The sequence below is a fragment of the Vanacampus margaritifer genome, chromosome 11, assembly GCF_051991255.1.
Source record: "Vanacampus margaritifer isolate UIUO_Vmar chromosome 11, RoL_Vmar_1.0, whole genome shotgun sequence".
NCBI lineage: Eukaryota > Metazoa > Chordata > Actinopteri > Syngnathiformes > Syngnathidae > Vanacampus > Vanacampus margaritifer.
This window is the reverse complement of record NC_135442.1, coordinates 9047207-9074240: the sequence shown is the minus strand read 5'-3', so window position 1 is coordinate 9074240 and position 27034 is coordinate 9047207. Positions and strand designations below refer to the sequence as shown.

The following is a 27034-nucleotide window of genomic DNA, read 5'->3' as shown; positions in this document are numbered from 1 at the left end:
AAATAATTTATTAAACCTACAACATATGATAACGACTTTACATTTATACACAGTGAATGGATAAATATACATCTGTAATTTCATCGTCAACAAACATAATTTTTGAATGCAGTGTTAAAAGACTTTCATTTTTTTGTGTACAGTAAACACATATCACACAAAAATACAATATCATTGCAATTTACACCGAGTTATAACTTGTTTCTTTTGTTATTAATTGAGGAATACAGTTATTTTAAAGTCCTTCAATATTTTCGGAGACATAGCACTAGCATTTCTCTCGCTCTCTATTTTTTTTTTTCCAATTTGAAGCTGAATTATTTTTGGTGAATTATTTTTGATTGATACAATTATCAATCCCATAATTTTCAGAGAAATGTTGGAATTGCGCTGACAGTACTGTACTACTTGGTAATGGCTGTATTGCACCAATGATGGACGCGACAACACGTTTCCACTCTGACAGAAGATTTTTTTTTTTCCTTTTACCACGTTACCAGTAAGTAGAAACATTTCGAACCCAGTCATTGCTACCACCTGATTAAAGTGGCTCTACAATAGAAGACGCCAGTAAAGTACAACACAGGAGACAAATACATAAGCGACGTACAACAGGAACAATTGCAAAATAATAACAACTCTCTGCGAACAAGTTTAACTTAAAAAAAAAAAAATCTGAAACATTAAAGATGTTCCACCTTGTACAATAAACCTTGATCCATACTTTTTTTCCCACATAATTAACCAAGTGTCCTGAGGACGAATTGATGGCCTGTTTGGATCAATGATGACCGGTGCTGACAAACAATCCTGCAGGAGAAACAATCTTTTCCTGTGTCGGCTAACCTGCAGTAGCAGACTGCTCGAAGGTAAACAAACGATCAGTTGAAAGTGTCACGTAATAAGAAGTGTCTATCTGATAAACGTAATATCTGACTTTGAAACAATAATAATAGCGTAACATATCAGTCTATAATCATGGTCCAAAATAGCCATGATGAGTTTTTGTGTTTTTTTATGTTACAAATAAAATGATCTGTCTGTGATAGCAAAAAGGTTCCATGCGTCATCCCACCAATTTTATACTACTCTATTCTTTCATCTCATTCTTTTATTTTTGATTCCACTTTAACCCAACCTTTGATGCTGCTCGCATCCTTTTCAAAAACGACTTTGTCAGTTCCTGCAATTAGGAACAAAATGTCAATCTGTCTGTTTCATCCCGAACACCCCATAGACTGCTCTATTGCATTACTGCTGTATTTTATTGTAGTAGTATTATTGTATCACATGGCTGAAAATATATTTAATTTAGATGTTGGTTGGAGAGTACTGTTCAGCATAGACGCAAATAGATGGCAGTATGTTTTTTTTAAGCCAATTCTAAGCATACAGCCTACAAGAAGCCCAAAACGAACCTAATAATTAACAAACAAAAATACTAATCAAACAGCCAAATATTGCATAATAATGAAGAATAATATTTTACTATGCTTCATTATTTTTAATATGTATATATTTGGAAGGGTTTACAATCATTTTGGTAGCCTGTGATTATTACATATGTCATTGTTGTCGATGTGTTACACTTCTAAAGGACTGAAATGTTTAGAAAATAAAATATTTGAAAAATATTGTAAAAATATCACATACGCTATTTTTCTTTCACAGAGAAGTTTTACACCAGACATTTATTTGGTGACTAAATAAATGTAATCTCATATCTAACCGTCTACTTTGGTTACGAGTTTGTTCATATGAGGTCTGGATGAGGTTTTTACTGCAAATGTGGTGTTTTAAGAGCATTGTGAATACAATTAAAATCCATTAGCTATAACTTGCCAGCTCGATATTACATTTATCTGTACAACATGGACACCGGTACTAAAAATATTATTGCTCTATTCATAAATTTACTCTATGCAAATAGAACTTGGGACAAGTTATATGCAATACTGTGCAAAAGATGTAGACCACTAGCATTGTTTTTTCAATTATTACATATTAACTCTTTGACTGCCAAAAACGTTAAATAACGTTTAATAAAATCCTAGGGAGGAGTGCCAAAGACGTTAAAAGATGTTTGTTTCAAAACAGAGGTGAAACTAACCATTTTCTATTGTTGATTACTGAAAAACGGAATAAGGTAGAAACAAACTTTTTTTCCTGATAAAAGATGAGAGTCCAATCTTTCATTTGGTAGTATGTGTGTTTCCATAGTCCAAACACATAATTTTCTGTGGACCTTGAAAGATCAGTCAAAATGCTTAAATCGGCTGGCACCCACGGCATCCCTTTTCTGAAAACGTCTGGCAGTCAAAGAGTTAATTATCAGCAATAATTTTTGATGTGCTCGCTGGATTATCCAAAGAAGTCTGATTCCTAAACAGTTGTAAAGTACACTTTATAAAATTGTTAAAACAACACATTAATGGTGCCTGAGATTTTGCACAGTACTGTATTTTGTAATGACTCCTGGTAAAAATAAAAACATATGTCATGAAATTTCCAGGATTGGTGGCATAAAATACATATTTCAAATCCAAACTCGGTTATCAGCCTCAAAGTAATCTCATTGAAGTCAAACGCACATTCACAGCCTTCTCCGCCAAATTTTCAGGCACTACTTTTCAGGATTCTTCTTGGATTCTCCACAGTGGGCATCACGGCCATCTTGATGTTGTCCATATTTGCAAAATGGATCCCATTAATCTTGGGGAATTAAGATTATAATCCCATGGAGGTTGCGCAATTACTTTGCCGCCATTGTTCTGCCATTTTTTCTCGGCCTTGAAGAGTTGGATGTTCAGGGCATTATGAGCAGATGTGTTGTCATGGTGAAGCAGCCATGACTTTTCCATGTACCCTCACTTTACCTCGGATCTCTTTTTGGACTTGTTGGTTGATATTCTGGCCCACAATGAATAGGAAAACTCGTAGTTTTGGATTTGAAATAGCTTTTGTGACACCATTCCTGGAACTTTTCAGATGCACCTTGTCTACACACTACAAGATAAAGCCAATTCATTGGTATAGTATTGCACTATTCTCATTACCATATACATTCTAATATTAGTGATGGACAAATGAAGCTTCATGAAGCACTTGTGATATTTTTTGACTCCTCTAGATGGCACTCTTGGATTCAAGATGCAGTGCAAATGTAATCAATTATCATTGCGCTAGCCTTCATATCTAAACCAAGAGCACCATCTAGAGGAGTAAAAAATATCGCAAGTGCTTCATGAAGCTTCATTTTCCCATCACTTGTCATAATCCCTTTGATCGCATGTAGTAGCACTTAACTATGATTGTAGTGAGAATATTCCTTTAAAACATAACACTATGCTTGACTCAACTGGTCAACAGTCAACTCAGGTTCTAGGCAGGGATTATTCAAAAAGAAGGAGGAGTTAGATATTCTTCATAATTGGGGACTACCACACCAGAAGCTTGAGCTCATGAGGAGAAAACTCATTCGGTTTGGACGATACATTTTTCTTCATGGAATATTCTCTGCTACACACAACAGGATTACAGATAGCGAAACATTACGTATCATTTACACTGAAATTGTGGACCCAGAAATTCTACTAGAAATGTCCAATCTGGAACGACAACTCTTGGAAACATTCTTGACTTTGGAAACATCCTTTAACGTTATTAGTATCAAATAAAATATGTAGGCTCACATGGAAGCCATCGCAGATCTCTACTGCTTTGACTCCTAGTATGGCAGTAGTGAGTTTTTTTTTTTTTTTTTGCGTTGTGCCTTTTAATACCTAGTTTTCATCTGGAAACTCCTCAGGACTTGACACTTCATCGTTGCTTAGGACCTCTCGGTTGGTGAAGGTCGCCGCGAGGGAAGCGCCCAGTGCTTGTTTGACGGGCGCCATCTCCGAGAGGATGATATTATCATGGCTCACCAGCGTGGCCTTGTCCATGATCTCCTTGCTGTGTTTGGAGACCACAGCATCTAAGAAGTCGTACTTATGTGAGAGCGTTCCACTTTCGAAGATGTACTTTGTCAGGTAGGAAAATGCAACGTTTGCCAAAAAGGATGCCGCCATGGACACTGTCTTGAATGGGAATCTTTGCTGGACGAAATACTCGACATCGCCAGTGAGGTGGTGGATCTTCTCCTGAACCACCCATCCAGGGTAATAGATGAAGGGGGGAAGTTTTAAATAGGGTTCGCCTCCGCCAATTCGTAGCAAAAGCCCAAAGACGTAGGCAGCCACTGAGCCGTAGGTATTCGTTCCTTTGACAAAAAGGACACTAAGAAGTTGGGGAAAGACGATGACATAGACCAGGTCCGAGCTCAGGTACCACAGGCCGTATACTGTTCCTGTTAACAAAGCCATGGCTGTGGCGAGGGCTCCGAAAACGAAGATAGTGAGACGCATCACCCAGACAACCTCACGGTCCGAGGCCTAGAGGATAATTAGAGACGGATCATTGGAATACGCATCCACCAAATACTCGTTGAGATATTTTGATTGTCTTGGCTGATCGTTTAGATCAGAGGTGGGCATCGAGGGCCGGAGTCCTGCAGGTTTAGCATGTTGCCCTTCTCCAACACAGCTGATATATGATCAGCTCATCAGCAAGCTCTGCATAAGCCTGATAACGATCCTGTTGATTGGAATCAGCTTGTTTTTTTTAATAGGTTTTAGGTGAACTAATGAATACACACACACACACTCGCACGCACGCACACACACACGCAACAAAAAAAAAAGAGAGAGCAATGATGATGACATGTCAAATCGGTAAAATTACCGAATGAAAAATACTGAGCTCTCCAGATAAAAATAAAAATAAAAATAAAATAAAAATAAAAATAAAAATAAAAATAAAAATAAAAATAAAAATAAAAATAAAAATAAAAATAAAAATAAAAATAAAAATAAAAATAAAAATAAAAATAAAAATAAAAATAAAAATAAAAATAAATAAATGGAATTAGCTTGTGTTGGAAGTGAGAAACCTCCAAATCCTGCAGGACCCAGATTGCCCACCTCTGGTTTAGATTGATATACGATGTTTTAAGTACTGTAGAATCTTTTAATAATTTAAAGACAAATACATGAATGCTGACCGATGCAAACGACTTGGTGCAAAATGCGGCAATTCTTAATTAACAGATCGCGATCTTACCGACTGTCGAAAGGCAAGTTGATAGATATTCCGGGCAAACATGGAGCTGGCCGAGAGAATGGAGGAATCTGCGGATGACATGACGGCAGCTGACACCGCTCCCAGGCCAAAGAAGGAGACGTAAGGTGGGCAGAGGTGCTGAAGCACAATCGGAAGGATCATATCGGACTCGTCTTTATCCTTTGGAGAGAGGGCCCCATAAGAAGTCTGGTTCCAGTCTAAAGATGAAAATTGACATTTAAAATGCTTTTGAAATGTTTTTCAGATTGTAGTTGTAGTGGGTTTTTGGATGGTGTAGTGGCTCCAGAGTAAATTATGTTTATTGCATTGCTTATACGCTGTATGTTTGAATAAACACAAATTCAAGTGTCTAGTGACTGTAAGGGTTTGGCCTCTTGGTTTTTTGTGTCAGTCGGTTTGCACGTTGGCTTCATTGCTGTTCTCTTTCCTCTTCTAGCGTGTGACATATTTCCTTTGCCATGTTTTAAAAATTAACATCACTCTCTAGAGGTGTACATTCCCCAAACGAGCAGAGGTTGATTAACGCTGCATGGTTAGACAGTACATGAAACGGCTTCAGATGGGTCAGATTAATTAGCTCGTCTTCAGATGTAATATTCACTAAATGTGCGCAGTCTGGTGGCTCTGCCGCTCGTTTACCCTCGAGTCACAGTAGGCCTCTACATTTACACATCTGATAAAAGCTTGGATGCTGTAAACAACCCTGCGTGGCATCTTTTTCCTTTGAAAAGTCTTTTTCTTTAGGGAAAAGGTGATTCTTTGTTTCGATTGTCTTGTGATGAAGTTTGCGATCTAAACGTGGCATCAGTTAAGAGAAGATGATCTACTGCTCCATTGGGTACAGTAACCGGCATTGACACAAGAGTTTATTCATTATCCACATAGACGATCAATGTAATTTAGCCAAACGCTCATTCCATCCTTTGAGAATCCTTATGTTTTATTACGGATTGAAGGGAAAATAACCATGGTTTGATATGTCCTCATGTAACCTCTTATATAAGGATATGTTGTTGTCCTGAACTGTTGTACGAATCCAGGTGCCCAACAATTTGTAAATAAAGGGCGGAATCAGCCTGGGAACTCTTCCTTGTTTATACTACAGCCTTCCCTGCTTCGCAAAACATGTTTTCGAGAGTGTCTGAGAAGGGGCTTGGCTAGCCCGGTTTCTCACGCTAACGAATAAAAAACGGAGCGGGACACGGTCCGGACAGAGTCAGCTGCGGAACACGTACGATTGCCCAGCCGTTTTGCAGCTTGTTCTACCCGGACCGTAGGCTCTCCGGTCTAGTGTCAAGGTAAGCGCTGATTATGATCATATTATGCTGCTTAACGTTGTAGTGTATTGATTGATGTTTGCGGGGAATAAAAGACACCATTATTCTAGCAAAACGAGTTGTGATTATTGCTGTTTGTGAGGAATAAAAGGTACAGTCATTCTAGCAAAGCAAGTTGTGAATATTGCTGTTTGCGGGGAATAAAAGGTACAATCATTCTAGCAAAGCACATGTGTCGATTACTGTTTGCGGCGAATAAAACGTACGATTATTCTAGCACAGTATAAAAATGTTGATTGCTGTTTGAGGGGAATAAAAGACACCATTATTCTAGCAAAACGAGTTGTGATTATTGCTGTTTGCGGGGAATAAAAGGTACAGTCATTCTAGCAAAGCAAGTTGTGAATATTGCTGTTCGCGGGGAATAAAAGGTACAATCATTCTAGCAAAGCACATGTGTCGATTACTGTTTGCGGGGAATAAAACGTACGATTATTCTAGCACAGTATAAAAATGTTGATTGCTGTTTGAGGGGAATAAAAGACACGGTTATTCTAGCAAAGCATATCAAGTCTCTGTGTATTCTTTGTTGCCGCCGACCACTCACGATCCTGCATAAAAATATAAAGGTGAAGTAGTGTTTTCCACAAAACACGGATGAAAGAAAAATAAGGACCCAGCACATATGGCAGTGTGTACTTACCAGTGGATGCCCCTATAGCTCCTATGAGGATGGAGGGAACGGCCATGACCAAACAGCCGAAAGCAGCAAGGAAGGAAAGGACCTGGGCATAGGTAGCTGAAGAGGCAGAAAGAACCCGTTGAAAATAGACCTGCCAGGGAATCCCCCCCAACATCTAGAAACAGAAATACAATTGTATTTACTTCTTATAGAGTTTTATCACATGAAGTAACTGCAATTGCTCCCCGCCACCAAATAAAAATCAAACCCATAAAAACGGACGCGTTTACTAGTTTGCATGATGGATCTTCCTCAAGACAGGCATAACTTACCAGCAAACAGAAATTATCTGCCCAGAGCCATTTGTCCGCAGGCTCAATCTTTCCCAGCCAGGGTGACTGGTGGATCGCCTCCCTTGCTGTCACGCTGATGTCTGACACGGCAGGATTGGACAACGCAAAAGGCACACTGATCCACTGATGGTCAGATGACATAGAATGAAAATATCGCAGCTGTTCATGGGAAATCAATGGCTGTCACATTTCACGCACTTTGATTGTGAAACTCACCAAACCCACAAAAATGCAGAAGAGTTGAACGACGTCCGTGTACGCAACAGAGTAGAGTCCTCCCACAAGAGTGTAGAAGATAGCGATCAGGGCTGAGATCACCACTGACATGTTAATGTTTATGTCCACGATCACACTCAGAGTGGCCCCTGTGGGACAACTTGTTAGTAGGAAACTCGTCTAGATTAGTATTTCCAAACATACGTATTCTTTTAGAGAAATTCCACAATCGACTTAGTGTAAAATCTGGGTATGTTTAAACCACAAAGCTGCATGTTAAATGTACCTTCTGTCATCTAGTTGAAGAGCATTTAAAAGTTCTGCCTGTCACTGTATGTCGCTGGCATAGATAAATAAACAAAATTTCATTATTTGTAATAAATTATTTAACACTAATGTTACGTGGCACAGTGGTTGGAAATCAAAATAATTGGTCTAGCCAGATAGTATTTAACAATCACCTACCCAAGGCAGATAAAATGGCTGCAGACCAAAATATTTCACCCATGACAGCAGGGATGAAAAGCAGACCCCCCATCCTCTTTCCATACAGCTGTTGGAAAGGATCCAGCATTGTGACATAGCCACGGGATCGCATGGGTTTGGCAAAGAAAAGGCCACCTGGAAGAAGTCAGAAATTATGTCACTCCGGATCATTTTAGAATGTGAATTTTAAAAGGATCTGACACAACAGTAACACCTTACTAACTAATGGTCTGGTATAAACCACATGCCTCACTATTAGCAAGAACCTTACATTTGTTTGTCTCAGCCAATCAGCAAAAAATTTACCGTTTATTAAACATGGCAGCATACGTTATTCAGCTTGTGGCTCGCATGACATTTTGAGCGCATACCGGTACTTTCTGCTAATTATATAACCACAGTGCTTGGTGCTACAACGTATAATAGTAGCCTGAATACAGTAATATGGATTACATAACACTCAGAAATTAAATTGACATCTACATTCTAAAAAGAGAATTGTTGACCAATTTAATTGAATTGCTTCAAGTGGTAACACACAATTGAATTAAATTAATCCAAAATTAATATATTCAATTTAATTAATTCAATTAATTTAACATAATGACCTCATAATTGATTAATATATTAACCTGGATTAATTTAATTTAATTTAATTGCTTCAAGTGGTAACACATGATTGAATTAAATTAATCCAAAATTAATATATTCAGTTTAATTAATTCCATTAATTTAACATAACGACCTCATAATTGATTAATATATTAACCTGGATTAACTTAATTGAATTTCATTGCTTCAAGTGGTAACACACAATTGAATTAAATTAATCCAAAATTAATATATTCAGTTAAATTAATTCAATTAATTTAACATAATGACCTCATAATTGATTAATATATTAACCTGGATTAATTTAATTTAATTTAATTGCTTCAAGTGGTAACACACAATTGAATTAAATTAATCCAAAATTAATATATTCAGTTTAATTAACTCAATTAATTTAACTTAATGACCTCATAATTAATTAATATATTAATTAGGATTAACTTAATTTAATTGTGTGTTACCACTTGAAGCGATTCAATAATTTGGTCAACAATTTTCTTTTTAGTCTTAAATTGGTTCAACAAGTCTCATTTTAGAGTAGCTGTTCTGCAACTTGTGGCATTCAGAAAAGATGCATTTATGAGGTAAAGGCATACACTACATCAAAAATGTACTTGATTAGAAGCTATACAGGGTCTTTAAGAGAATAATGTTGTTGTAAACAGAATTTATATAAAGGCAGAACTCGCCATAGTCGCCATATCGCTAAACTTAACATAACATAACTGCAATATATTAACTTCAGGGTTATCCCGGGTTAAATAATGTTTTAGTGTACCACTGAAAATGTTTGAATTATTATTATTACGCTTTTGAGACAGTTAAGAATGGTCAAAAATGTCCTTTCCAATGACAAAACCTAATGAACTACACATATAAAGTAGTTCTTACCTAGTACCAGGCTGAGAGCGTAACCAAATGGTGCCTGGGCCCAAGCCAAGCCATAGTCAGGCAAGTAGACATACTCAGCTGTCCCATTGATGTAGCCACCACCCACCCAAGTCGCTGAAGAAGAAAAAAAAAACCTCATTATATATCAACCACCTAAATATTTCTATAGTAACAAAGCGGGACTACTAACCAGTCATTGTGAATACACCCACAAACAAGCCAATGTCCCGTCCACCGACCATGATGCTTTCGCTCCGGTCCCCGCCATCCCCCACTCCGGAGTTCTTGTTCTTCCACGCCGCCCAAATGCCCACGAAGAGAATTACCAGATAAAAAATCACAATGGCCACTAGACCCTCGACGTGGATGGTCATCTTGTTTCCTGTCTTCAAGTGCTCATTGAGAAAACTACTACACATCAGAGGGGGAAAAAAATGGAAGAAACATGGATTAGCAGTTCTAAATTCAATTTGTATAAAACTAGAGGTGACCTTTGACAGTTGTTTAGGACAACCTATTGACAAGGTCTACAAGTTCTCTTAATAAGTAGCAATGAAACCAAATCTGCTTTTAAGTAAGTGACCCTTAATAGAAACATGAATAATAACAACATAATTTTCACATCAGAAGTGAACATCAACTGTAACACCACCAACGAATACACAAACTGTTATTTGTTATTTCTTAGTGAATATTGCAAGTATGAATGCACATTGGGAATAAAGTTGTCTGAATCTGAACAAAAGAACAATTTTGATAATTTTGCTGATGAGTAGACTCTTTTTTGGTTTGATTCTTGTGAGTTAAATTTCATTTTCAATCCTAGCTCTTCAGTGGTGTATAGTATGTTCATTTTTGCAACAGTAAATAATTTGTTTAAAAGAAAGAAAAATGGAATCAAAGGCCCACATTTGTGGGGGTATTTTTAATTTGAATATTTCTAAAAAGAAAATGGAGCTTTTCTACCAGCTGTTGGGATGTATTCATTTATGTTGCGCACTGTGTATATAATCCGTCATTATAAAGTGCACCTAAGATTAATCAACTGAATAAAATTCATCCTTTAAATATTTATTTGACGAACATATGACGCACATTATTTACAACCACTTTTGCCAATTGAAGTGCAAATTAGATAACCCTCCTTATAACACATTATTTTCTATAATAACCTTTATATTGTTGAAAAAGTTGAACTTTAACATGTTTTGCTCCTCAAAATGAACACACACAACTCTCATATGCTGCAGATGAGACTACAATCAATAAAAAAAAATAAAAAAAAATAAAAAAAATCTTGTCCTTTGCAGTTCCACAGCTAACATTTTTTCCCACCGTTTAAGTTTATGCCCAAAATCCAAAATGGACCTTTGTGGTACTAAACAATTCAGAATACATGTAATATATTTAGCTTTTAAAGAAAAGTCACATGTATTTTTCTTTTATTGGGTACAGTTTAGTACACAAGTAAAATATGACATGATGTGACTGATCAAAGCTTTAGTTTGAACTCCAATGTGCCGCATCCTAAGAATCAGACCTTGAGGCTCCCTGTTGCGCTGACACCATGATTCTCCGTTGGGGGCTGCTAAACATTATTGATCCATGTTTAAATCAACATTTGTCATTTTGGCTACACCTAGGCCAACATATAACAGCTCAAGAAGTGGGAAAATATCAATTGAAAAAATTATCTCACCTTTTTCTTTGGAGGAATACGAATAAGTTGATAACCACAGCCAAAAGCAGGAATAAGAACGTTCCAAAATTGTATCAAAGAAGAAGTTATGTTTCACCTTGTAGCGGTTTTGAAAGTCCAAACACAATAATCTTACAGTGTTTTTAAGTCTCCAAATCCCTGGCACATCTGCGGGTAGTATGTGAGTGTACGAGAGAGAGAGAGAGAGAGAGAGAGAGAGAGAGAGAGAGAGAGAGAGAGAGAGAGAGAAAGAGGAAAAGGTGGGTGGGGGTGGTTTGTCGTGGGGGTGGAGATGAATGGGAGTGGTGGGCTTATTGGATGCTGTCAGGGTGGGTAGATGCTGGATGAATGTCTTCCAGGGCAGGACCAAAATAGCACCTAATAGAGAGTGGCGTGACGCACGGCCCCGCCTGCAAAGCTTTCCAATATGTGGACATTATATTGCCAATGGATGAAATGTTCACTTAGTTACTTTTCAGCCTCGATTTATAATCATTGCTTCATCGTACTGGCCTTGCTTGTTCAACTTTGTAAAAGCACTCGCGACACACTGGTTATAAGTTGGTTACATGAATGATTTGTGTGTCCATGTTCCCAATTTTATAGGCCACTTCAGGTGTGAATCGCTCAATTTCGATCGGCGCCGCCATATCTCAGGTTTAACACTCCAAGTCCAGAGCACCAAATGTCAGGTCAAAGTGGATTTATGAGGTTGTAGCGATGGGAGGAAAAACAATAGCTTGACTCTTATTTAATGTCGTTTGTGAAAACAAGTAACCTATTCTGGACACCATTTAAGGACATTGGAGTGTGGGTTCATTTGTTGAGAATCGGAGGCTGTCAATGGGTGTTAATAAAAAGTCAAGATTGATTACTGTAAAGGAAGTAGAAAAAAATAAGTTGTCGTTGGTCTATTGGGAGAAGCAGATTACTTTCTGAGGAGTTATGAGTCAAAATAAGAAAAGTGGGGTAAAAAGACCGACATTAAGAGACACATATATTAAGCTCTTAATATAAAGCTCAAGGTAGAGCAACTTAAGTAATTGCAAATGAGAATACAGTTGGTTCAAATGCCAAGTGTAAAGGAGCAGATCATTTGTTTGATAGAGTCATACTTGAAGGGCTCCTTTTTAAATCAGCTCAACAGACTTTGCTTTAGTTCGTAACCGACACCTTGTGGCACGTTTAATTAGAAAGAAGTGAATGATGAAATGTTTTATGCTTATTAATGTGTCGTCTGTTGGTCAAAGTTCTGATGACAAAGCTGTGAAGAAAGCCGTTCTCCATTCTTATGAATTGGTGCCAGAGCCTAACAACAACAGTTATGGAGATTGAAAATGAATATAAATCTATTAATACTTTATGTCACATCATTGAACAATTTTTACCACTGTTTTTGTAGTTTGTACAGTAGAACTGACCATCACACACAAAAGAGTATTTTGAATTGGCAATTGGCCACTTAACTTACAGGGTTTGAATAACCCACACACTACTCACAGACTTGAAATACATTATATCTTAAGTGAAGGTTAAAATGGGTACTTAATGATAATTAAAATAAAAAAAATCTATAAAAAACTGGGAAATAAATTACCGTAGTGTTAATCAATACCGACTCTTTAATGTAAATATTCGAAGTGTGACAGCTGCTGTTGGCGACAGTGTTATGACAAGTACCATAATTTAGCTGCTCTGCAGGTGACAGCTGAGACCCTAATTGGGAGCGTTCCTTGTACATATAGTTTTGCAGGTGCAGCTAATGAATGCTTTGCGTGGGAGTACAGTACATAGAGAAAATGATGGATGAAATGATGGCAATGCCATTTAAGGGGCACGCTTTTAATGACCGGAAATGTTGTTCAAAGACGTGGTTAAATAAACCACCCAAACAAACCTTACATGAATGATTTTCTTGATGTTTGTTAACTAGTTACAAAATATTTCTAAAACGGACATTATTATACTATGCAGTATTGCACAATATTCCAATATGAATAAAACAATAAACAAAAAAATTGTGAACCATCTGGTCTGCATTAACAGTACTGACACGTTACAACAGCCTTGGTTGTCGCCACTGTTTCTATTTACTGATAAATCTCGCCCTCTAGTGGTACTTTGCCCCTATTGCAGTGTGATGGGTTGAGTTTCTGTGAGTGATTAGGAAAGTTCACTTGCCTGTTTTTGGCATACAGTATTTCACACCAAAGCAATGCTTAGATGTGCATTTCCACAAAGGCATTAGACATAATTACTCAGTCTGTAACCACTACTTGAGGCCGAGCAAAGTGAGGGTGCGCGATTGCCCTTGAGGGCCTCTGGAGGATTGTATGGAGGAGCCGGTGGGTAGGAGGTGTTGTTGTAAGGAGGCGGGAATGAAGGCCGACTCCTCTGCCTTTGGGGACGCCTCTGCGACCGCTCACCTTTGCTGCTCCAGGACAACACCAATCCTCCGCACAAACTGAGGAAGGATGACGCAAAACCGAGATACACAGCCAGGCCGATCTCGTACTTCATGCCACTCGGAAGGAAAGGGTCATAGAAATCTATGATGACGTCATTGGTGGTCCAGGACACCGTGGTCAAGCAGAGTAAACCGGCACAAAGGAAACATATCCCTCCGCTCATAACCAGGGGGGACTTGATGAATGAGCCTTGGGCAAAGTAGGTGCACTTCATCCCCATGACAGAAACCACAATTGCCAGGACGGAGGTGACACAGGAGAGCACCATGAGTGCTCGGGCAGCCTAACGATGAGGAGGAAAGACATTTAGCGCAACATGATTCTTTTCACCTCTATTCTAACTTCAAACAAAAGTACGCATATGCAACACTGTACCTGCATGTCCTGCGGCAGCGCCAGCAAAGATCGATACACCTCACACTGATAAATGCCCGTGCTGTGCCACACGCACTCCATCCACAGGCCTTTCATGTAGGCGGTGGCCGTGATGATGTTCGAACCCACGTAGGCTGAGCTGCGCCAGTGTGGGAGCACAGTGGCGGCTAGCGTTCCCACAAACCCCATCAGGCTCAGGAAGAAGCCAAGGAGCTGAACTGCAGTGCTGGCCATGTTTGGCTCACTTGGAAAGAGTCCCGAGCTGCAAAGTTCCACATGTGGTTTCAAATCAGCATAAGCTAAAAAGGTGAATAAAATATTCCGTCTTTATATACTGTATGTACATTCACAATAGTTTTAGAGCAGTATTAAATCTAACATGTTTATTATTGCATCATATCGAGCCACTATGGCTGTCTTCCACCATTTTTATTGGGTGACCCTGGACTTGCCACCAAGCCAATCGCTAGAGATGTAACGATAACCCTAACATCAAAATACGATATTATCACGATAATGTGGGGAGGTTGGTGATATAATAAAAGGTCACAACATTGTAAACTAAATTAGCTCCCAAAAAACACACACACGATATTATGCTTTTGTACATAACAGCAATGCATATCAACAACCTACAATCTCTAATAACACTTAATATTGAGGCACTTATTTGCTAATGCACTCACTCATTGAGTTGCTCCACATATTGACTCCGTTCCCTTCCCAAGCATATTACGTTCCTCTTCATCAGACCATGAGTGTGGATTTTAAACATAGAAGGACCAAAATATGCCTTGTGGAAATTAAACTGCACTAAAAAACTAGCCACCAGAGGGAGCTCAAACTGCACAAATGGAAATCAACCTGACTTTTTTTTTTAACAGATATGCTGCTTTTAATATCATAATATGACAAAGACGATATTGTAGCAGTTTTATTTTATCCGTGTGTGTGCGTTTTTTTTTTTTTTTTTTACATACTTGGCCAATAAAGACAAATCTGAATCTATAGACAATTGAGAGTATTCAATTAACAACATGCAATCATGTTTTTGGAATGTCAGAGGAAGGCCGGGAGAAAAACACCAGCATGAGGAGGTCAAGCTAACGCCACATAGGAAAGGCAGAGCCCAGATTCGAACCTTTGATCTGAGTGGCAGACCTGATAATCACTATCCCACTGTGCTGCCTATAATACGACGTCAGAATAAATAAAAATGTGTTTCAATTAGGGGTGTGCCAAAAATTCGATTCTCATAAGAATCATGATTCTCATTTAGTACAATTCAGAATCGATTTTAAATGTCCCAAAATCGATTTCATTTAAATTATTTTATACTGTCTTGTCTTTGTCTGTGTGTGCTTTTATTTGAAGTGCTGTTCATGTTGTACCCGGTTTGGCCACTGAGGGGCAGTGTGGTTCCACACGGTCTAATACACTGTTAAGTTGTAGCCACATTAGAGAGTAGAAGGAAAAAGTCACGATCAAGTTATTCCAATAAAAGTTTGGGTTTTTTTCAGCGTGGAGCTGTTCTTTTGAGTGATAAAAGTGCCGCGAGTAGCGCGCTAATTAGCTTTAGCGAGTCAGACTGGAGTAGATCATTACAATTTCTTGCACATCTATAGATTGAAGCAAAAATCATTGTCAATCAAATCCTTTTGAATCAAAAAGTGTTCTTAATTGAAAATCGATTCTGAATTGAATCACAGACCCAAAAGTTGGAATCAAATCGAATCGTGAGACACTCAAAGAGACCCACCCCTAGTTTCAATGTCATCCTGCACTGGATAAAAACGTCAACAAAATATTAGAGGTGCATTTCATTAGGATTCATTTCCATCTCATGTACACAATAAACCACAAACATTAAAAAAAAAAAAAGTGCAAAATTAACCCAATCTAATTTGGTATTCTGTAAAATGTTTCATACAAATGTCATTTGATTGAATGCGTGTACCTAGTTGTCATACCTAAAATATAAAAAAGAAAAAGCAATATGGCTTATTAAGTACCTTCAACAACAGATGCATTCTTGAGTTCCTCGGGCTGCAGCTGTGGTGGATTCTTCCAGTTAAGGGCACTCACTGTCCCCAAGTAGTTCGGTGAATTCCAGCGGGCTTACATTTTGTCACGCACTCTTGAGCTATTCCTCAAGTGTGAAGCGAAGGAGCCGAAACTTTGTCGGCAGTATTCTCCGCTGAGTGGCAGATGTCTGCATCTGTAACTAATGAGAGCAGTGTTCAGTTTAAAGCTTCTCTCAGGAGGGCACGCCGCGCTGGTCTATTTGCCAACATCCTCGCCGCCCCTCAGGAGAGAAGAAGAAATTAAACATTGACAGAAACCAGCCAAGCTCGGAGATATAAACCGCTAACTTTGAAAATGCTCACACTATGAAGGTTGTGTTTGAACATTATGACCTCTGCAATAAGTTGACTAACAATATAATTTGTGATGTGATGTGACCTGAGCTCACCTGGTACTTGTTGTGGGAATTTCACACCAGCTCAAGTTTATCAGTTTAGTTAAGCATTTACCTCCTCCGTCTTTTTCCTGGTGCGTGTTTTGAACAAAAGGTCAACAGGGCAAAGGATCTTGAGAAATGACTTGGCAGTTTCGCAACAATGGCAAAGATAAAATTTGGCACCTGCCCATATTTTGATTACACAAATAACACATATTTCTGTTTAGAGTTGTTTTTTTTTTGTGTGAGTTGAGCCCCCCCAAAAATTAACACATTAAAAACCGTGGACAGTATTTTATTTTGAAATGGCTTGGTCAGAACCAACAAAAAGCCAAAAAATGGTCACAATAACGCCTAGGGGTTTAAAAAATGTATTGCTTCGTTTAAATCAGAGGTTTACTGTTTATGTTTTTTTAAACAGTTTTTAAAAATGTTAAAATATTACTTAAAACAATGTTGGATACAAATCTTATGACTTCTGTCTTGAGTTGGTACAGATTGTTAGCAACTCTGAAGGTCCCCCTAAATTTAGTTTTTCTACCACGTCAAATTAGTAGTGATGGACAAATGAAGCTTCATGAAGCACTTGTGATATTTTTTGACTCCTCTAGATGGCACTCTTGGATTCAAGGTGCAGTGCAAATGTGATAAAATTATCATTGCGCTAGCCTTCATCTCTAAACCAAGAGCACCATCTAGAGGAGTAAAAAATATCGCAAGTGCTTCATGAAGCTTCATTTTCCCATCACTACAAATTAGACAACAAAAGAGAGAAGGACCGTGGATAAAAGACTGCGACTGCAGTAAAAACACACCTGAACTTTCGGCACATGGCAAAAACTGCATGAGAGATGTACCCATGGTCACACGGGCGCAGATGGTACATTTGGCCTAGAAGCAATCCACACGACGGCCTTAGACAAGAGGTCATGCGAAGTGTCGGACATGATGACCGCTTTGTGATGGCTAACGGGAGATAACGGGAAATGTTCTGTTCAGAGCGATCAACACAACAATACATGTGACTATTGAACACACGTGTCAATGCGGTACATACGTTGAGGTCTGACCCGCGTAAGCTGTCCCCTTTGTGGTCCATCTGCAAACCAAAGGACACAACCTCCTCTTCCCTGAATTCTGTTCACTGTAAATGCTCAATTCTGAAGCGACGATCCTCTGCAAAGCGTGCCTGCGGTGTGGGAGACGCCATATAAATGCGGAACACCTAATAGTCTTAGTTGGACGGAATAATCCTGTGATTAGCAGCTGAGTGTAGCTGTTGTGCAATGTGCTCGACAATAGCGCAATATGTTTGGATGTCCTGAGCCTTGTGTGACACATCTTTACAAACTTGCTGTATAATAAACTCAAGGTCTTAGATATCTCCTTTAGAGATTATAAATCAGACCTCACAATTGCACACCACTGGACGCTCTAGGTCAGGGATATGACAAGTGTTTTTTTTTTTTATGACTGCTCACTTAATAGTGAGGGTTGCCTCCAGGAGGTCAGTTAATCGGTGAAACCACATGTAAAAAATTAATTAGTGTAACAGTATGCAGAAAATCACAGTTTGGAACCTTGGTTGCAAGGCCATGGCTCAGTTTACATTTGCTATAGTAAACAAAATACATTTGCTAAAATTTTGTGGGAACAACCATTTAAGATGAAAAATCTATCATTTTTTATTAGCAAAATTCATCATCCGCAGTTTGTCTTTAAAGGACATTAAGTATGCAGACAAGGGAAATTGTATTTAGAACAATTTATGTTTTAGCTGGGAGGTGACGCTTGATCCACATTTTTGGTTCCATTAGTAGTTGTACAGTAATTGACAGCTAGGGGCCTTTGTCCGACACTTAAAGCATGACATATGATTAAACATTAGAACTCAGATTGTACATATGAAAACAGCCTGTTTAACTGTTTAAAAAAACAGTACAATGTACAGTATTTGGTTACTTTTCATGTATAGTAGATTTTTTTGGTGTGCAATTCAGATGCATTCAAGAACTGCTCGTTTTTAAAGATTTAAATAAAATATGTTTCTTATATGTAATAATAATAATAATAAAAATAATCCTTTACATACAGTGATAAGCCAAATGTTGAAACTGTGTATAAAATTAGAATCAGGCTTAGAAAAACAAAAACAGACGACTGTGTGTACGTTGTGCTTTATTGTTGGTACTTGGAGAGTGAATAATTTATTTATTTATGACACAATGTAAATTTTACAGTACCACGGAGTCGATCGATTGATTGGCTATCAGCTATAAAATTAACGAAGGCCACCAAATACCACAAAGAAACTCATTCCACATGTGTTATTTATACAAGTAAACTTTGTTAAATGTTTGCGTTTCTACTAGTTACTAAGCTATTGAACATCTCACCACACATGCAGCCAAGTGCCATTTAACTAAAAGCTCTTGGACTGAGGCGTAACTTGTTCAACAAATTGGTGAGTTTTTTTTCTTGTACAAATTATAACTTTGGCGAAGTCGTGTTACAAGTAAGTGTATAGTTGTGTGATAAAAAAAAAGAAAAAAGAAAGTAAGAGTGGCAATTTGCCGCTCTTATTTTTAAGTACGTGATATTGTTGAGCTAGCCAACTAGCTAGCAAGCTAAATTGATACATTTCAACCACCGAATACATACGCCAGCAAATACTGGTAGACTGCGTACTTATTTGGCATTTTACAGTGAATAATGGCGAGAGGAAAAGCAAGAAGGTACAATCCGTCCAGTTGGACTTGCCCTCGGGAAGACAACACGACTCGCAGTCGGATAAAGGACAGCAGAAACTTTTTTCAAAAACTTCCACTGGAGGTTTTTCATCTGATTCTGGACAACTTGTCTGGTAAGGTGCAGCTGTATGCTAGGAGGCCAACGCCGAATGTGTGTCCAATTTAAATGTATTCGTAGATTAAAATGAACAAGCAACTCTTAACATACATTGGGAGTTAGACGTGTAGAAGTATGAGCCAGAACACAACAAGCTACAATGTGCGGGGGGTGCAACAGTACAAAAAGCCACAATCTTAAATACGATATTGTTCACATATTAATAATTAATATAATATAGCTTACACTGCCAAGTAGTAACTTTCAAAATGTACAATTCAATCTTTTTTTGTATATATATATATTTTTTTAACCCTGCTCTCTCTGTCTTTCTCTCTTTAAAAAAAAAAAAAAAATATTATTATTATTATTTTTAAATAATATGTTTGCCAGTGCTGGAGGTGAGTGTGGTCTGCTTAGCATCCAAGCAGATGAATGCCTATGCAGTGGACTATATCGGCACCCTGGCATGGAAGCGTAAAATGATGCACCAAAACTTTCATAGCAGCAATTTCCCCAAGCAGGGATGTTTGGTTCAACATTTCAAAGACCTGGGTAAGTAGTTGTAGATATATCAGTGTACAGTATTGTGTGTGTGTGTTTTTTAAGTGTATCTTTTTCTTTTTTTTTACCCATAAGTTTTTGTGAGTAATGCAGCTGTTGTTCTGTCGTTGACACAGGTGTATTGTTCAAACGATGCACCATGTTACTACCCACGAAGGAGAGACTGAAATGCATCCTACACAAGTTTTCACAGGTAAGACAAGGTAAAAAAGGTGAGATATTATGTGTAATACTTCATTATTTTTCTTGGATTTTTAATATCTTTGCAGGTTCCGTGCTTCTTGCGGGAGACTTGCTCAGCACCAAATTGCATTGGTTTATCTAGATATGGAGTTTTTCTGCAGGTAAACTCTTTAATGGTGGATGGATAGATTAAACTGAAAAAAAAAATCCACAAAAGCTTATTTTTCTTTTTTCTTTCTTTTCCAGGCCATAATTGCAGGGTGGGATGAGTTCGAGTGCCAAAGAGTGTTCAACTTCCTGTGTGAAGTCACCGATTTACTGCATAAAATTGAGGCAATCACTACTACTGGAAAACCCGGTATGGGTATAAAAAAACAAAAAACAAATTTTCTTTTGAGTTTATCAGTAAAGGGTTTGGGGTTTGGATCCTTGTCTTCACATTTGTGGACACATTCTGTAGAAAACTTGTTGAAAGTCTTCCAGGAAATTTGTTGGAGGCTGTTACAGCTTGAATGGGGCGATTCACTCCATAATTCCTTCCAAGAGTCGAGTAATTGTTATCTAGGGTCTGGTCCGCTCAGAAAATATTGAGTTTAGTCTAAATAGCGCTTGAACAAACAAACGCTATTTCAATCTAACTTTAGCATCTAGTGGTCGGGGTAATTATCTACTGCAGCATCAATTTGAGGTAAGGCCTTTATTTTCTCTTAAAAAAAATGTTTAGCAGCTTCTTTTTTTGCTCTTGAATGCTCACAGCAACACCTTCCATTTCACACTTTTTGAATTTGATATTTTATTAGTTTCCATGCCAGCCTGTCAAAATATATCAACTAATTTACTTGTTGCATTGATAGAGTAGATCAAAATATGAGTTGCAATGTTTCCAATTTTAGTGGCAAAATGCCACCATTTAGGGACGAACATCATCCATTGGTTCTCTGTCTTGTGACTGCAGGCCTGAAATCCTCCGAAGAACTGGAGCTCCGCTACTTCTGCCGCAAGGTTTTGCTGGACTTGTCACCGAATCAGTCAGACTGTCAATTTTGGCTCCTGCAGCTTCTGAAGCCCTGGCCCTTGGTCAGCCAGGCACACCTTCTGTTAATCCTCTATGGGCCACAGCTGTCTGAAGGTAACTCTCATTCAACCTGGCCTGTGGTGTAACACCAGTCACAGGGTTTTTTTCCTCCTCCTTGCAGGCCCCATCAGTTGGCAGGATCTGGTGGAACGGGAGCTGCCTCAGGATGCTTTGTGGAACCTGGCCAGAGCCATCCTTTTGCTCTTCAACAAACCTGAACTGAAAGACTGGACGATGCAAACTACCCTGGCAGTTTTTGAGGAGATCATTGGTAACTCCATGCATTTGAATGTACAGTATGAATGAAACATCAAACAAATGAAATGAGCTCATTTGGTTGCCACTGTGTTCTACATTTGCAGTCATTCCTCAGCCGTGGCACATGGAGAATGTTGCTCGTCTCTTGGTGGTATGCGGCAAAAACTTGTGCTACACCGTCTTGGCAAGCAGGGCCCAATCTGGACTAATCAGAGACATTGCAAAAATCATTGTTTACATCATTCTGGTAGGTACTCATGTTATTGTGTAAAAAAAAGTGAACAATTCCATTTGGATTTGTTTTGATGGAGGTAAATTACTGTTTATGTCTGTTAAGTTGAACAGTACACAAATTTGGCTTTTTGTAATTGTTCAAGCCAGATACTATAAGAAAAATTCAACCCCACTGTCGTGGCAACAAAGCTGAACATTTATTGTAATCGTCAGTCATTTTTAAAACGTCTTTTCTTCTATCCTTAATATTTAGGTGTGTGAAAAGGATGGCTATGAAATGAATTGGGTGGTGAATTTAGTCCAGCAGCTCCACACGGGCTTGACTTCAGATGTCCAAAAGTTCACCTTCATCCGCCATCTGGAGAATACGTTCTCAGACGTCGTCGCCGAGTTTCTTTACGTGTTTGTAGACGGTAAGTTAGGTCAGCACGCCTCGTCTTGAGATGACAGCACATTCAAAAATATATTCACGCTTTTACTATATGTGTTTGCAGGAAACCGTCCTAACAGAGACATTTTCACAGCCATGTGTCTCCTCCTGGACGCCAGCGCTCGATTTCATGCAAAATTCCTCCACATGTTGCTTAAATAGGAGCGATGAAAAGTGAGTTGCTGGGAGAATATCACACAAAGCAGAGTAGGTTACAGTTCAAAGATGAATTTGTTACTTCGCTTGAAGGCTGCATTTCAAAAGTATTTAATATTTATTCTATATTTAAAACAAAAGAACAATATTTAATGACACTGGTATTAATTTACATTGACCCTATATGTAATTGAGGTTGTAATGTAGTTTGTTCATGTGTTAAATGCTGTTTTGCGGCATTTGTTCATATTGGACTATTTCCATGGTTAGTGTTTGACACCTAAAAGTTTGGAATTCAAAATTGTATTATTAAAGGACTTCTTAGAAGAAAACTTTTTTTTATACAGTCTTTAAAATACATTACCAGGCTTTTATTGCCATAAAACATTGTGTATAGAAAAAAAAGATGTAAAAAAGGAGATTTTTTTTGTATTTTATAAACACTAGGACGGTCCTGATATTGTTACATAAAGTCAATATGTCATTCAATCTGTATTTAAGTCCTTGCTGTCAAAAGACCATATGTTTATTTCAATTCATAACTTGTTAAGCGCTTGACATACAGTAAAATAAAAAAAAACAAAAACAGTTCTGCTGAGGTAAGCCTAACAAAATCGTTGCCCTACAACATAAAGATGGATTGATATAAACTCCTGATTAAAGGTTGCACATCCAACTGTCCGTCACTCAGTCACTTGGTCATTGTTTTGATATGACCTAGGCAAAGGGAAAACAAACCCCAAACATTTTAAGTTAATTAAAGATACTAATTCCATTTAAAATGTAATCATCACAATGGGAATAAGCAACATTTAAAACGGATGCCATGGAAAGACAATGAAGGTACACTCTAAAAACAGTTGTGTCAAAAATAACCCAACAATGGGTCAAAAATGGACCAATCCGCTACTTGGTTCTATTTGATCCAATTTTGAGTCAAGAAATGGGTCTTTTAGTGTAAAACAACTCATAAATATTGGGTCAGATCTTTTACTTAGGTCAAAAAATTGGGTCATTTTGTATAAAACAACCCAGAAAGTTGGGTCAAATTGACCCATAAAGTTGATCGGTCTATTTTTTTATCCATAATTGGGAAGTGGGTGAGGATGAATTGTGCCAGGAGAAATAATTCCCCATAAAATAAAATAAAATAAAAAGTCAAATTACCAATTTTTGGTAGTGTATTTCTATTGATAATAAACTAATTATGTCTGTTTTTTTCAGACATTACATATGCTGTTTGTCTTTAATTTACTGACAAAGCCCACAACAATACTAGTGCTACAACAATCTTGCATGTCAACACACATAAAGAATAGCGATAGTGTACTTACTGTGCAATTTGTTCTATGGGTATGAAAAAAGAAGTCTAAATAAGGACGGTTGTCAGGATACAGATGACATTATGCATTGAAATAAACTAACATACAGTATCTGAGCATTGTAAAATATGTTACCTTGGAGCCAGTCCATCCCCTCCTGCAGGCCTTCTCCCTCGATAGCATTACTCGCACTGAGGGCCAAAAAAGAGCAGGTTGCGGATTTAATCACCTCGTGGCGCACGTTAACTTTCACAACTTGAACATTTCAAACTGCCTCGCTCTCCATCCATCTGCCTTCCATCTGTCTTAATGAGTAAACAAGGTGGCAAACATGTATAAAAGAGTCACTCAGGTTCAAGTCTATGCTGCCGCCGTCCCTGCCAATTATATTTAACCAGGTTGCTCAGATCGGCCGTTTCATTTCAAGGGCATTTCTTTAAAAAAAAGTTGAGTCGAATAAGCAGAATGGGAGTGAAATGTGAAGTATTACCAGATGTGCCAAGGTTTGTCTTTGATATTCTCCAAGCACAACATCTGGGAGACCTTGACGGACGACATGGCGTCACGTAGATCACTCTTGTTTGCAAAGAACAGCACGGGCAGCTTTTTACTGCAGATATCTGCGTGGTAGCACAGCAAAAAATGGTTCAAGATTCAGCAAAGACGGAAGGCTTAACCCTGGAGAACCTAAGAACCCTTTTCTTCTTTGGAAAATTATGAATTATACATTAAATGACTGTTATAAATTCACTGAACACCAAAATATGTTTTTTTTTCAATTTTAACCCTTTTTTTTTTAACTAGCTCAGAGTTGCTAATTTATCAAAATATATATATAAAACATACTCCTAGGCATTCTGCAACATGATTTGAAATAGATTAACAAAAAACAACAACACAATTTTACCATCTGATGGTTTGCTGAGAAAATGGTTTTGTTTGGATTGATTTCCAGCTCAACAAAACAGCATGTTGCCAGCCATCTTGTCACCACCACTCTGGCTCATGTAAGTGCAATATTCATCCACTAGATGGCCCCATGCAGGGGTCAGAAGTGGCACTCTGGACTTTTGAAGTTAAATTTGTAAAAAAAAAAAGAAGAAAAGAAGGTCTTTGTCATTTGAGTAGCAGAATTGATAGGGGCCAAATTTGACCCCATGGGTTCTCCAGGGTTAAAACGAATAGCAGACGACATCAGGGTTGATATTTTCAGAGGTCGAAGTTGACAAGTAGAGATGGTAAATGGACTACTTTTTATATACCGCTTTAACTAAACCAGGGGTGGCCAAGTCCAGTCCTCGGGAGCCACTATCCAGCCTGTTTTCCATGTCTCTCTCCTTCAGCATAGCTGAATCTAATGATCAGCTCATCAGCAAGAAGCTTGATAACGAACCTGATCATGAATCAGGTGTTAATGGAGAGAAACATGGAAAACAGGCTGGATAGTGGCTCTTAAGGACCGAACTTGGCCAACCTTGAACTAAACCATAGGGTGCCACGTTTCACACACACTAGTGGTTGACTGGTCACGATTCATAACATTTGAGTGCCATTAAGAGACATTTAGCTTTTTGTTCATTTACAGTTGTGTAATACTTCTAGCACAAGTATTGTAGGGATTTTGTATCATACCTCCATGGTTGAGAAGAGTATCAAGCTCCTCTTTGGCAACGACCATCCTTAATTTGTCGCTGCTGTCTATGACGAAAATGATGGCGTGGCTTTCTCTGAGCAGCAAACAAAGACACATTTCATTTAAGGTGTTGTAATGATTGTAAGAAATGAGCAAGGTTGTGCGTGTGTACTTGTAATAGTGCTCCCACAGGTTTCTGTATCTGTTTTGGCCAGACATGTCGAATACCGTGAAGGAAAGGCTGCTTATGCAGAGAAAGAGGGCGAGAGAGAACACAATTATGATGGAAGGAATTCTTATACATTCAAAATGCTTTTTTTTGACTTTACCTTGAACTCTTGAACTTTTCAATGTTGAAGCCAATTGTCGGGACTATTTCTTGCCCCGGTGTCTGTAATTCACACAACCGCACACCAAAACAGACAAGTAACGACAAGTATATCAACATGGAAGTATTGTATTTCAAGTATGATACGCTTTTACCTGACTAACATGTTTCCACTCCTCTGAGAATGGGCCTAAACAATTCGAACGCTGAAAACAAGCAATCAGTCTTTTGCCGCTGCCCAATTTTGTCCCAAAAAGTTGTTGAGATGAGTATCGAGTACTTACATGAGCCGGTTTCAACTGGTTGATGATGGTAGTTTTGCCGCTGTTGTCCAGTCCCAAACATAAAACATTAACTTCCTTCTTCCTCAGGCCGAGCCAGCCCGACAGTTTATCTAGCAGCCCCATTAAACACAATTGATGCTACGCTTTCCAAATATACTACGCATCACCCCATGAGTTGTCTGATTACCGGAAATGCGAGACAAAAATCACAACCTGAGGCAAACAACTCGGAGCGAATACTACAACATGCCGAGATGCTGCCTGCGCATCCCAGCTTGCAACAGCTAATCCTATTAGGACGAATTAAGATCTGCAAACCGCCCGGTGACCCCATCATGGTAGTGCGCACCTTCTCGGGCCTTTCCTTCTGATGAATTTGATTCATTAGGGTAATGCGACGGACGGTCTGCTTGACAACAGCCGCAACAAAAACAACAACAGCTGCTGCGGCGGATCTTTAGCCTATTTACGCTCAAAGCCTGTCACTCTACGTTTTTGACAGTCCAGTTTAATTCACTTGTGAGGAATAGATTAATGGTGCAACAGCGCCACCTCTTGGTTGATTAGCTCCAGTCTATTCATTCTATTAGTTCAATAAATACAATTGCGTTTGCAGTAGTGACAACAAAACACTGACATATGAAAAAGGCTCTTTGGCCACTATTGCTTTAGTAATGTGATAATGACCTAAGGTGAATGCCAATCAGTAGACTGAACATCTGATCTAATGTTGCCAGGGTTCTAATAGGTTTGGATTTTTCATTATAGTTAATTTTAATTAGTTTGGACTTTTGCTGTTTAACGTCAGTTTCTAGAGCAGGTTTGTTACCCCCCCATGCTTTGTTTTATTTAAATGTTTTGTTTGTTTTAGTATTCGTTTTTTTAAATTTTATATTTGGACTATGTCATTTGCAAGTTAAAAATAAAAAGTAATTAAATATTGTGTGATAAAATAAAGTAAGGTAAAGTAGTACTACAATTCTCAAGCAACTGTTCGAGCTTCCTTCTTCTGCAGCAAT

The 27034-nt window shown here is 38.3% G+C and overlaps 4 protein-coding genes across 12 annotated transcripts; 1 reads left to right on the top strand and 3 right to left on the bottom strand.

The window, feature by feature from the left end:
• Positions 1-22: 22 nt before the first annotated feature.
• Positions 23-11546, bottom strand: LOC144060971 (high-affinity choline transporter 1-like). Of its 2 annotated transcripts, XM_077580960.1 has the most exons (9): positions 11398-11546; positions 9889-10109; positions 9699-9812; positions 8175-8330; positions 7710-7858; positions 7473-7616; positions 7162-7315; positions 5161-5378; positions 23-4433 (listed from the first exon to the last, which is right to left on the bottom strand). In XM_077580960.1, the coding sequence occupies exons 2-9, from the start codon at positions 10070-10072 to the stop codon at positions 3783-3785; spliced, it is 1770 nt and encodes a 589-aa protein (XP_077437086.1). In that variant the 5' UTR covers positions 10073-10109; positions 11398-11546; the 3' UTR covers positions 23-3782. The 2 variants fall into 2 exon arrangements, with proteins under 2 accessions (XP_077437086.1, XP_077437087.1); XM_077580961.1 differs by lacking the exons at positions 7710-7858; positions 9699-9812; positions 9889-10109; positions 11398-11546 and having other exon boundaries at positions 7473-7608; positions 8175-8200.
• A 1453-nt stretch (positions 11547-12999) lies between these two features.
• LOC144060531 (claudin-14-like) lies at positions 13000-17910 on the bottom strand. Its single transcript, XM_077580170.1, has 5 exons — positions 17759-17910; positions 17517-17667; positions 16253-16464; positions 14241-14502; positions 13000-14148 (listed from the first exon to the last, which is right to left on the bottom strand). Exons 4-5 carry the CDS (start codon positions 14472-14474, stop codon positions 13642-13644), a joined length of 741 nt encoding a protein of 246 aa, XP_077436296.1. The 5' UTR covers positions 14475-14502; positions 16253-16464; positions 17517-17667; positions 17759-17910; the 3' UTR covers positions 13000-13641.
• Positions 17911-18955: 1045 nt separating this feature from the next.
• LOC144060860 (F-box only protein 47-like) lies at positions 18956-21566 on the top strand. Its single transcript, XM_077580753.1, has 7 exons — positions 18956-19165; positions 19408-19564; positions 19942-20103; positions 20229-20305; positions 20382-20456; positions 20542-20653; positions 21251-21566. Exons 2-7 carry the CDS (start codon positions 19414-19416, stop codon positions 21454-21456), a joined length of 783 nt encoding a protein of 260 aa, XP_077436879.1. The 5' UTR covers positions 18956-19165; positions 19408-19413; the 3' UTR covers positions 21457-21566.
• On the bottom strand, positions 21064-26478 carry LOC144060862 (ADP-ribosylation factor-like protein 6). 8 transcript variants are annotated; one of them, XM_077580758.1, is made up of 9 exons: positions 26016-26469; positions 25887-25937; positions 25733-25794; positions 25576-25644; positions 25403-25497; positions 24261-24390; positions 23906-23961; positions 23783-23795; positions 21064-21833 (listed from the first exon to the last, which is right to left on the bottom strand). In XM_077580758.1, exons 1-9 carry the CDS (start codon positions 26136-26138, stop codon positions 21800-21802), a joined length of 633 nt encoding a protein of 210 aa, XP_077436884.1. In that variant the 5' UTR covers positions 26139-26469; the 3' UTR covers positions 21064-21799. The 8 variants fall into 8 exon arrangements, with proteins under 8 accessions (XP_077436884.1, XP_077436881.1, XP_077436886.1 ...); XM_077580760.1 differs by lacking the exon at positions 21064-21833 and adding an exon at positions 22036-22474; XM_077580757.1 differs by lacking the exon at positions 21064-21833 and adding an exon at positions 22036-23165 and having other exon boundaries at positions 26016-26468.
• Positions 26479-27034: the final 556 nt, after the last annotated feature.